At 49.3% G+C, this 11,912-nt stretch overlaps 3 protein-coding genes across 3 annotated transcripts; all 3 read left to right on the plus strand.

The window, feature by feature from the left end:
* Nucleotides 1–781: 781 nt before the first annotated feature.
* Nucleotides 782–6,659, plus strand: FKS1 (1,3-beta-D-glucan synthase; the record flags this gene model as incomplete). The annotated part of the gene is made up of 2 exons (XM_064895805.1): nt 782–951; nt 1,001–6,659. The coding sequence occupies 2 exons, from the start codon at nt 782–784 to the stop codon at nt 6,657–6,659; spliced, it is 5,829 nt and encodes a 1,942-aa protein (XP_064758492.1).
* Nucleotides 6,660–7,268: 609 nt separating this feature from the next.
* Nucleotides 7,269–8,873, plus strand: LCB1 (serine palmitoyltransferase component; the record flags this gene model as incomplete). The annotated part of the gene is made up of 2 exons (XM_064895806.1): nt 7,269–8,627; nt 8,679–8,873. 2 exons carry the CDS (start codon nt 7,269–7,271, stop codon nt 8,871–8,873), a joined length of 1,554 nt encoding a protein of 517 aa, XP_064758493.1.
* A 1,528-nt stretch (nt 8,874–10,401) lies between these two features.
* Nucleotides 10,402–11,727, plus strand: MP65 (Cell surface mannoprotein mp65; the record flags this gene model as incomplete). Its single annotated transcript, XM_064895807.1, has 2 exons — nt 10,402–10,471; nt 10,520–11,727. 2 exons carry the CDS (start codon nt 10,402–10,404, stop codon nt 11,725–11,727), a joined length of 1,278 nt encoding a protein of 425 aa, XP_064758494.1.
* Between the last annotated feature and the right edge of the window lie 185 nt (nt 11,728–11,912).

Genomic DNA, 11,912 nt, shown 5'->3' on the forward strand with positions numbered 1-11,912 from the left:
AATCCACAAGCTGATCACCACCAGTAAGAAGCCTCTTTCAATCAAGGGGCTTGCAACGGGGGAGCGATGTAGGCGTAAGAGCTGCCCTGTCCGGCCGTCCTTCCAATAATCTGCAGGCCTGAAAATCAAGTCAACCATTTTCTCTTGTTCGCCTCCGTGCTCTTCTTGCGAGACATGACCATCATCCATTCACTGCACTTTGAGTATCGTCCTGAAACCACACACATCGTTCGTTTTGTGCGGTGGTGACAAGGTCTTAATTGAACGTGAGAGCACACAGTCGCAAGACGGGCAAGCCTCAGCAGAGTCGGGTCGGAGCCAGTGGAAAACCAAGCCACGCCAACCGCGACTGCAAGCCTGCAGCTGCCGCATCGTCCTGAGCAACCAACTTTGTTAACCTTCGTTCACAACAACCACGATAGCATTTGCACACCACAATCTACACGGCCTCTCTATTGTGTTTTCAGGTCAGAGTGTGTACTTGTGCAAGCACTCTGGCAGAGGCACTCTCTGAAGGTCGAACACCTTCGTTTATTGTCAACGAAACAGTTTTTGCAGAACCTGCGCTTATCCCTTAATCAAGAACTTCTTTGTTCGCCACTACAATAATCGACTTCACACAACTCAACTAATAATTTCATCGTACACAAACGAGTAGATCTTATCACTACTGTTCCATGGGCATATTGTGAACAAAGGTACGTCTCTTGCCAGTCGAGCCGAAACTTAAGAAATCAGTTGTCGCTGAACTAACATTTGTTCTTCAGTCTGTTTTCATACAATGGCGAGCCATCCCCAGCAAGGTGCTGGCTATGATGGCTACGGCCACGGTCAGGGTCAAGGTGGCCACCCCAATGATGCCTACTACCAAGATGGTCATTACGACGACCAATATTATGATGATCGAAATGGGCACCCAGGTCAAGGAAATCAAGGATACTATGACGAGGCGTGAGTTTCTTGTTTCTCTACACTGTTGACACGACGCTAACGCTCACAGTGGCTACTACAACGCCGATGCCTCTAATCCATACCAGCAAGATGGTGGCTACTACGAGGGCCACCAGGGCTACCAGCAAGATGGTTACTACGATGACCAATACTATGAGCAAGGAGCTGCTGGCCAGCACCAAGGTCAAGGCCGAAGACGTGGTCACGACTCTGAAGAGGACTCTGAGACGTTCAGTGATTTCACAATGAGATCTGATATGGCTCGAGCTGCAGAGATGGACTACTATGGGAGAGGTGACGAGAGATACCACAGTGGCTATGGCAATGGCTACCGTCCACCTTCGTCTCAAATTTCCTACGGTGGCAACCGATCATCAGGCGCTTCGACGCCAATCTATGGCATGGACTACAACAATGCGTTGCCTGCCGGTCAAAGATCAAGAGAACCTTATCCAGCTTGGTCCTCCGACGCTCAAATTCCTCTATCAAAGGAGGAGCTAGAAGACATCTTTCTGGATCTGACAGCTAAATTCGGGTTCCAGCGAGATAGCATGCGAAACATGTACGACCACATGATGACCCTGCTCGATTCACGAGCTTCGCGCATGACGCCCAACCAGGCCCTGCTTTCTCTCCACGCTGATTACATCGGAGGCGACAATGCCAATTATCGAAAGTGGTACTTTGCTGCTCACCTCGATCTCGATGACGCGGTTGGGTTCGCCAACATGAAGTTGGGCAAGGCGAATCGTCGTACACGCAAGGCACGCAGAGCTGCGCAGAAGAAAGCCAAGGAGAACCCGACCAACGAAGAAGCTACCCTCGAAGCTCTCGAGGGTGATAACTCTCTGGAGGCTGCTGAATACCGATGGAAGACACGCATGAACAAGATGTCTCAACACGACCGCGCCAGACAAATTGCATTGTACCTACTTTGCTGGGGCGAAGCAAACCAGGTCAGGTTTATGCCTGAAGCCTTGTGCTTCATCTTCAAATGTGCAGATGACTACCTGCACTCTCCTGCTTGCCAGAACCGAGTTGAACCAGTCGAGGAATTCACTTACCTCAACGATGTGATTACTCCTCTGTACACCTACTGCCGTGACCAAGGCTACGAAATCGTCGACGGCAAGTATGTTCGACGAGAGAGAGACCACAACCAGATCGTTGGTTACGACGACATGAACCAGCTCTTCTGGTATCCTGAGGGCATTGAGCGAATCGTCATGGAGGATAAGAGCCGCATTGTCGATTTAACCCCTGCCGAGAGGTATTTGAAGCTGCGTGAGGTGAACTGGAAGAAGGTCTTCTTCAAGACTTACAAGGAGACCAGATCATGGTTCCACATGGTTTGCAACTTCAACCGTATTTGGGTCATCCACGTCACAACCTTCTGGTTCTACACCGCCTTCAACTCTCCCACCCTTTACACGTCGAACTACCAGCAACAACTCAACAACAGACCGAAGCCTGCCATTCAATGGTCCGTGGTCGCCCTCGGCGGAGCAGTCGCATGTCTTATTCAGATATTCGCTACTATCTGCGAGTGGCTCTACGTGCCGCGGAGATGGGCTGGAGCACAACATCTTACGAAGCGACTTCTTTTCCTCATTGCCATGCTCGTTGTCAACATTGGACCTAGTGCCTACATCTTTTTCGTCAACAGCGACGACAGAATTGCTTTGATACTGGGAGTAGTGCAGTTCTTGATTGCCTTGGGAACGTTCTTCTTCTTCTCGATCATGCCTCTTGGTGGTCTTTTCGGAAGCTACTTGACACGAAATTCTCGACAGTATGTTGCCAGTCAAACATTCACGGCCTCGTATCCTCGTCTCAAGGGTAACGATATGTGGATGTCTTACGGTCTTTGGGTTCTCGTGTTCGCTGCTAAGCTTTCGGAGTCGTACTTCTTCTTGACGCTATCTTTCAGAGATCCCATCAGAATCCTCTCCTACACTGAGATCCGACACTGCGCCGGAGATGCAATCATTGGAACCGTTCTGTGCAAGTACCAACCACAGATCTTGCTCGGAATTATGTTCTTTACTGATCTAACACTGTTCTTCCTGGATACCTATTTGTGGTATATCATCTGGAACTGTGTCTTCTCGGTTGCAAGGTCGTTCTATCTGGGTGTATCGATCTGGACTCCATGGCGAAACATCTTTTCTCGACTGCCCAAGCGTATTTACTCGAAGATATTGGCAACGACGGACATGGAAATTAAGTACAAGCCTAAGGTCCTTATTTCACAGGTCTGGAATGCTATCGTCATTTCCATGTACCGAGAACACTTGCTGGCCATCGACCATGTACAGAAGCTTCTTTACCACCAGGTTCCATCGGAGCAAGAAGGAAAGCGCACCCTTCGCGCACCAACCTTCTTTGTCTCGCAGGAAGATCACTCCTTCAAGACAGAGTTCTTCCCAGCTCAAAGCGAAGCTGAACGACGTATATCCTTCTTCGCTCAGTCCTTGTCAACACCGATTCCTGAGCCGTTGCCGGTCGACAATATGCCAACCTTTACTGTTCTCATTCCTCATTACAGCGAGAAGATTCTTCTTTCTCTACGCGAGATCATTCGTGAGGACGAGCCATATTCTCGGGTCACCTTGCTCGAATACCTCAAGCAGCTGCATCCTCACGAATGGGATTGTTTCGTAAAAGACACCAAGATCCTCGCCGATGAGACATCGCAATTCAATGGTGACTATGAGAAGGCTGAGAAGGACACTGCAAAGAGCAAGATTGACGATCTGCCGTTCTACTGCATCGGTTTCAAGTCTGCCGCTCCCGAATACACACTGCGAACACGAATCTGGGCATCTTTACGTGGTCAGACTCTTTACAGAACTATCTCTGGTTTCATGAACTACAGCCGTGCCATCAAGCTGTTGTACCGCGTGGAGAACCCTGAGGTCGTGCAGATGTTTGGTGGTAACTCTGATAAGCTTGAACGCGAACTCGAGCGTATGGCTCGACGCAAATTCAAGATTGTGGTGTCTATGCAGCGTTATGCCAAGTTCAAGAAGGATGAAAGAGAAAACACTGAGTTCCTCCTTCGAGCTTACCCCGATCTTCAGATTGCTTATCTCGATGAAGAGCCACCGGCCAACGAGGGCGAAGAGCCACGACTTTACTCTGCACTGATCGACGGACATTCTGAAATTCTCGAGAACGGCATGCGTCGACCTAAATTCCGAATTCAGCTCTCTGGTAATCCAATTCTTGGTGATGGCAAGTCCGACAATCAGAATCACGCTATCATCTTCTACCGTGGTGAATACATCCAACTCATCGATGCTAACCAAGACAACTACCTGGAAGAATGCCTCAAGATCCGTAGTGTACTGGCCGAGTTCGAGGAGATGACCACCGAGAATGTCTCCCCATATACTCCTGGTGTACCTCAGCCAAAGACAAACCCTGTGGCCATCCTAGGTGCTCGCGAGTATATCTTCTCTGAGAACATTGGTGTCCTTGGTGACGTCGCAGCTGGCAAGGAACAAACGTTTGGTACTCTGTTCGCTCGTACTTTGGCTCAAATCGGTGGAAAACTGCACTACGGCCATCCTGACTTCCTCAATGGTATTTTCATGACCACTCGTGGTGGTGTGTCGAAAGCACAGAAGGGCTTGCATCTCAACGAGGACATCTACGCTGGAATGAACGCTCTCATCCGTGGTGGTCGCATAAAGCACTGCGAATACTACCAGTGCGGTAAAGGACGTGATCTCGGCTTTGGTTCCATTCTCAACTTCACAACAAAGATCGGTACTGGCATGGGTGAGCAGATGCTTTCTCGAGAATACTATTACCTCGGTACTCAGCTTCCTCTGGATCGATTTTTATCCTTCTACTATGCTCATCCTGGTTTCCACATCAACAACATCTTCATCATGCTTTCGGTGCAAATGTTCATGATCTGTTTGATCAACTTGGGCGCCCTCAAACACGAGACAATTCTTTGTCGATACGACCGAGACGTGCCAATCACAGATCCATTGTACCCAACCGGATGCGCCAACCTCGTACCAATTCAAGAATGGATTGAGCGATGCATCGTCTCTATCTTCATCGTCTTCTTCATCTCCTTCGTGCCTCTGGTCGTCCAGGAGTTGACTGAGCGAGGTTTCTGGCGTGCAGCAACACGTCTAGCCAAGCATTTCGCCTCGGCATCTCCTGTCTTCGAAGTGTTCGTCTGCCAGATCTACTCCAGCTCGCTCCATCAGGATCTATCGTATGGTGGTGCACGATATATTGGTACTGGCCGTGGTTTTGCCACAGCGCGAATTCCATTCGGTGTTCTCTACTCTCGATTCGCTGGACCATCGATTTACCTTGGAGCTCGATCACTTCTCATGTTGCTCTTCGGTACCATGACTGTCTGGTCCGGCTGGCTAGTCTGGTTCTGGATTTCCTGCTTGGGACTGTGTATCTCTCCGTTCATCTTCAACCCACATCAGTTCGCCTGGACCGATTTCTTCATCGATTATCGCGACTATCTTCGATGGCTGTCTCGAGGCAACTCCCGATCGCATGCATCCTCGTGGATTGCCTTCTGCCGACTTTCTCGCACACGAATCACCGGTTTCAAGCGCAAAGCTCTGGGATCTCCATCCGAGAAGCTATCTGGTGATGCCCCAAGAGCACGCATCGGCAGCATTTTTTTCAGTGAGATTGTTGGTCCTATCGTTTTGGTTGCTGTAACTCTCATCCCATATCTCTTCATCAATGGTCAGGTTGGTGTGGAAGACCCAGAGCCTGCAACAAACTCACTGATCCGTGTTGCTGCTGTTGCTTTTGGACCCATTGCAGTTAACGCAGGTGTTCTGGCAGCATTCTTCGGTATGGCATGCTGCATGGGACCTTTGCTCAGCATGTGCTGCAAGAAGTTCGGATCTGTCCTGGCTGCTATCGCACACGGTATCGCAGTATTCATGCTACTTGCCTTCTGGGAGGTCATGTTCTTCCTTGAAGGTTGGCAATTCTCCAAAGCACTTCTGGGCATGGTTGCAGTAGTTGCTCTTCAACGATTTGTGTACAAGCTCATCATTGCACTGGCACTCACGCGAGAGTTCAAGGGCGACCAATCAAACATAGCATGGTGGACTGGTAAGTGGTACTCACTTGGATGGCACACAATATCACAACCAGGACGAGAGTTCCTCTGCAAGATCACCGAGTTAGGTTTCTTCGCTGCCGACTTCATCCTCGGCCACATCATCTTGTTTGTGATGTTGCCTGCTCTTTGTGTTCCATACATCGACAAATTCCACTCAGTCATGTTGTTCTGGTTACGACCAAGTCGACAGATTCGACCTCCTATCTACTCGATCAAGCAGTCACGGCTGAGGAAGCGACGTGTCATCCGATACGCCACTCTCTATTTCGCTCTTCTGGTGCTGTTCCTGATTCTCTTCGTGGGCCCTGTCATTGTCAGTCGCTTCATCGACTTACAAATCAGCATTCCTCTCGACCTCATGCAGCCAACAGGACAAAACAACAACGACACATTCTCGTCTGTGACTGGATCTGCACTTGTCAACTTTGGTCAAGGCGCAGCCCCAACTGGTGGCTCTGGTGGTAGTGGCAGCGGTGGTGGTGGCGGTGGTGGCGGTAGTGCTGCATCGTCGTCGGCTGACAGTAATGATGCACCATTCAGCTTTGGAGGAAGAATGGCAGTCCGATGGGCAACCATCGCATAGGATGTCGATTTCATCAGGGAGAAAGGAATAAAATAGGTGTTGTGGTGAATCATTTCTGAAACATAATATGATAGCAATTGAGAATTGCGCTGGTGATGGTCAGCAAACATCTCTATATAATGACAGCAATAGACAGGAGACAACGGTCAGTGTCAAGTATAGATGAGGCGTGACGGTCAAGTGCCCAGCATGAGACGGGCCAGGCGTTTGGTAGACAATCGTTCTAACATAGTATGAGGTACAAGCTGTATATGAAGTATTCTGCCGATTGAAAATACGACCCTGTCCCTTGACAATTTTCATTGCCGTCTACTTGTTCTCTGTAAATGAAATAAAACCAGAGGTCAAGTCCACCGTAGTCTGCTGATGAGTAAGCTTGAACCCCTTGCGGTCCCCTGTACGTCAATTCTAAATTACCAACCAAACGTGCAATGCCACCACAAAGAGCATCCTGCACTCTCACGCATAATATTGTCGTCAAGAAAGAACTGCGCTGTATGATCGGCACAAAGTTTACTTCTCGAGCTATCCTGAGAATGCTTGTGCTACAGTTTGCCTGTTGATCGTGGAGCGTATGCAACGACTGTTCACTCTTTTCGCGCGACTATTATGGCGACCACATCTAACCTAACCACAGCATCAGATGTCCTGTCAACTCATATCTTCAGCATCTTGAACTCGGTTTCCGAACAATTCCACAAACTCCCAGGTTCAGCCATCTTCCTTCGCTACGTTAAATCCTCGTACCAGAACGATCCAGTACGTAGCGCGGTCGAACTCTTCCTTGTACTTTTTGCGATTCGCTACCTCCTCGCTCGATCGTATAGCACGAAACCTGGTAAAGTACGACTTACCGAGGAAGAGATTGATGATTTGGTGGACGAGTGGCAGCCTGAGCCTTTGGTAGGCAAGAACACTATCTTCGAAGACGCCGACCTCGAGAAGCGAGCCGTGATCGTTGGACCTACGGGACCAAAATGTCGACTTCAAACAGGGCGTACGGTGACGAATCTCGCTTCATACAATTTCTACAATCTTGTCAGTAATGAGCAGTTGAAAGAACGAGCTATTCAGACACTACGCACATACGGTGTGGGACCTTGTGGTCCACCTGGCTTCTATGGAACTCAGGACGTACACATGAAGATCGAGGCCGATATTGCTGCGTTTCTAGGAACTACGGCATGCATAATATATGCACAAGCATTCAGCGCTGCAAGCAGCGTGATTCCAGCATTCAGCAAGAGAGGGGACATCATAGTTGCGGATAAGGCTGTAAACTATAGTATTCGCAAAGGTTTACAGATATCAAGAAGTCAGGTGCGATGGTATGAGCATGGAGATATGGCTGATCTGGAAAGGGTGCTGGCTCGAGTGCAGAAAGAGCAGGCTGCAAAGAAGCAGTTGACAAGGAGATTTATTGTCACCGAGGGCTTGTTCGAGAACACTGGCGATATGGTCGATCTTCCCAAGATTATTGAATTGAAATTGAAGTACAAGTTCCGACTAATACTGGATGAAAGCTGGAGTTTTGGCGTACTAGGTCGCACTGGAAGAGGTGTGACGGAGCACCAGCATGTCGATGCTGCGGAGGTTGACATGATCATTGGAAGCATGGCTGGACCATTAACTGCTGCCGGAGGCTTCTGTGCTGGGTCTGACGAAGTCGTCGAGCACCAAAGACTCTCTGCTGCTGCCTATACATTTTCAGCTGCGCTCCCTGCGATGAGCGCAGTAACAGCATCAGAGACACTCACGATGTTGCAAACGCAACCGGACATGATCACGTCATTGAGAGAGAATACCAGGATTATGTGGCAGCAACTAGACCCAAGAAGCGACTGGATGACCTGCACGAGCGTGCCTGAAAATCCTATCATGATGATGGTCTTCAAGGCTGACGTTATTAACTCGAAGCGACTCTCATTGGAAGACCAAACACTGTTGATTCAAGACATCGTAGACGAGGTAAGTGCCGTCGGTCGACCATAGACCCGCGAAATAGCTAACGAACCATAGTGTCTAGCCCAAGGTGTCCTTGTGACACGAGCAAAAGCGCTTTCGGCAGCGGCTTCGGGAGCCAAATCAGACATATACACTCATCGGCCTGCTCTGAAGATATGTTTGACTAATGGTCTGTCGAAGAAGGAAGTAGAAAAAGCAGGAACTACAGTCCGGCACGCTATTACGAAAATTGTGACCAAGAAGAAGTAAACGGTGCACCCTGTATGGATATGTAATAATATGCTTAGTTCATGGCGATGGTGTTCGAGTGCGTGGTTGGTGTTGTGCAGAATAAGATAGTCCGGTGAATAATATGTGGACATAATTTGATGTGAGAAGACGTTTGCAAAACGAACAAGTTTGTCCAGGCAGCTGCTTCTGGTAGGGGTTACTGTAGGTCCATACGATGAACTTCAAGTTGCAACAAAATGAAAACCCAGAATAGATCTTCCCCAAGACGTGATTCTGTCAACGGACGACTCAAACCTCGTTACCAACGAATACACTTGATCACAGGAAGATAGAGAGGCTGGTGAGATATGTGTTATTGATACGTATATCGATATCAGAAACACGAATGGACATCGGCTCTCATGCGATCTACGTTGCCATTCTCTCTGTTGTGTATGACAGCGTTTCAGCCAAGCGGCATCATACGAAGCTTTGACACATTCGGATCGCCAAGTCTAGAGCTTGGACTTCAACTTCAAACATAGACCTGCTCAGCCTTGCATGTTAATCACTTCCATGCTCCTTGACTGTTGACAAGTATTCTAGATATGATCCTTTCACATTCTGCGTTGCGCATGACCCAGAGATGGCGCATTGTGTCAGGTTTTGTCCTATCACAGCTGCACGAGGCACAGGAACACTCGTACAATCGAGGAAGGCAACGTAGCCTCAACTCGGTTCCGCGCGAGTAAGGAGGGTCACTGTGCAATCGAGGTTGTTGGAAAGTAGAAAACGAATCAGGATGGTATCTTATCTTCACCAATTGACAAACACTTCACTTCCTCTGTCCCATGCCTGGCGGACTTCTACAAACGCTGCAAAACTGCAACAAAGAGACCAACGTGCATTTCCACTCATTCAAGAGTGTTTACTGCTGATACTATGGATACTCGTACTCCCTCGCACCCTTCTTGCCGCAGCATCTGGTGAACAGACACCTTTCGCAGGTACAGCCGCATTGTATCCGTGCGGACGCTTACTGCGTCACATCTCGAGATAAACGGATTGTGACTGCACCTGCCAATATGAGTTTCAACTCACATGGAGTGGTTAACCCGACAATCCACTAAGGTACCAAATACTCTATACATTAGACCTCCGACCTCCCTGCCCGTCTTTTTGGATAATATTACCTAGAACCTAAGATCAGCACAAGGTACGTTGAGCTCTATTATGTCATCTATCAGCACGGACAGTGAAAGTGCACATTCCAAAAAGCACAAGCAAGTTGCCCCAGGTGCACGTGCATCAACAACAAGGACCAACAACAAAGCACAGGAGCAGGATGACTACACCCTCCTCTTTGTGGTTCTTGATTGTCGATCTCTCTCTCTCCTCCGCTGCCCTCGTTCAAGCTTTGTTCTGGGTGATGTTTTCAGCCGTCAGGCTTTTCTAGTCCTTCATTCACTAATTATTGTGCTATGCTATAGCTGTCCACTCATTTTCGACCCCGTCACTCATTACTACAGTACAGAAGGAAATCCCTAGATATCCAAGAAAGCTCGCAATGAAGATTGTAGCTTTCCTAGCCACAACTAGTCTGGTGCAAGCCGGGCTAGCCTCTGCTATCCCAGCTTGTGAGTCTTTTTGCGCACGAGACTTGGACTTTGCTGACGAGACCACAGTCGAGCACAATCGGTTCCATGACGCAAAACGAGACACAGCACCCGTCGTGGTAACCGAGACAACCACTTTCTACCAGACTGTGGTATGGGTCGATCGCAATGGCAAGCCAGTCAGCACGGAGATAAATGACCCTCCACCAGGCGCAGCGACCTCGTTAGCTGCATCTTCCTCTCCCTCCTCAGTACCAAGTCCACCTTTCGGTACAATAGCAGGGTCGGACTTTGGTGCGCGCAAGCGGCCATCGATGAGCCGAGATCCTCCACCCCAATCCGCATCTCCTACCATTCAGAAAACCTCCTCCCTCCCAAGTAGTGAACCACAAGCCGAGCCGTCGTCTACCAACATACAACCACCGCAAAGTAGCGCCACAGGAAGTCCGAGTTCTGGAGGAAGTGACACTGTCGCTCCTGGTGGAATGGGAATATGCTACGACATGATCGACAGCAGCACCAACTGCAAGAAGCCAGATACCATCAGCGCTGAGTTCGGATTCCTGCGGTCTCAAGGCTATGGCATGGTACGTGTCTACGATGTTGGCTGCCCGATCGGTGACTTTATTGCTGCTGCTTCAAGCCAAGGCTTAAAACTAATGATCGGCACCAACTCAATAAAACCGCAAGATCTCGACATCCTCATTGGTATGGTGAATGGCAATTGGGGTCCAGTAGACACCGTCTACCTTGGCAATGAGCTCGTGCAAAACGGCGCTGCGTCCTCGGGTGACGTGGCGGCCTATGTTAACACGGGTCGAGGCATTCTGAGGGCCAAAGGCTTCAATGGAAACGTTGTCACCGTCGATACTTTCTTCGTGATGCAGAACGACCCTACAATATGTTCTACATCCGATTACTGCGCTGCCAACGCTCATGCCTTTTTCGATCCCAACACATCAGCCGAGAATGCCGGTACATCCGTGCTGAACTCTTATGCCGCTGTTCAGGCAACAAACCCAGGCAAGAAGGTCGTTATTACCGAGTCTGGTTGGCCATGGAAGGGTAGCTGCAACCAGAAAGCATGCCCGTCAGTCGAGAATCAGAGAACTGCTATGAACAGTGTCATCCGTGCATTCGCTGACAAGCCGGGCAATCTATATCTCTTCCAGGCCTACAATGCAGGCTACAAAGGACCAGGCGCATATGGCGTGGAGCAATTCTTTGGCATCTACGACTCAGACCACTACGCCGGTGGAATCGGTTCCTCAGCATGATAAGTCTCGACTCGACTCGACTCGACTATTCACCCAACTAGAGAAACGCAAGGTCGTACGGCTCATCAACGACAGAATCATCACCGCTTCCTTCAGTTGTCAACACGGACACCAAGCTCACATGAATGATTCTCAATGAACGCTCAACGCAGCCACAATGTCCTCATTCCGCGCTCTCGGAGGCA

Source organism: Lithohypha guttulata (genome assembly GCF_036872675.1).
Source record: "Lithohypha guttulata strain CCFEE 5908 chromosome Unknown scaffold_1, whole genome shotgun sequence".
Lineage (NCBI taxonomy): Eukaryota > Fungi > Ascomycota > Eurotiomycetes > Chaetothyriales > Trichomeriaceae > Lithohypha > Lithohypha guttulata.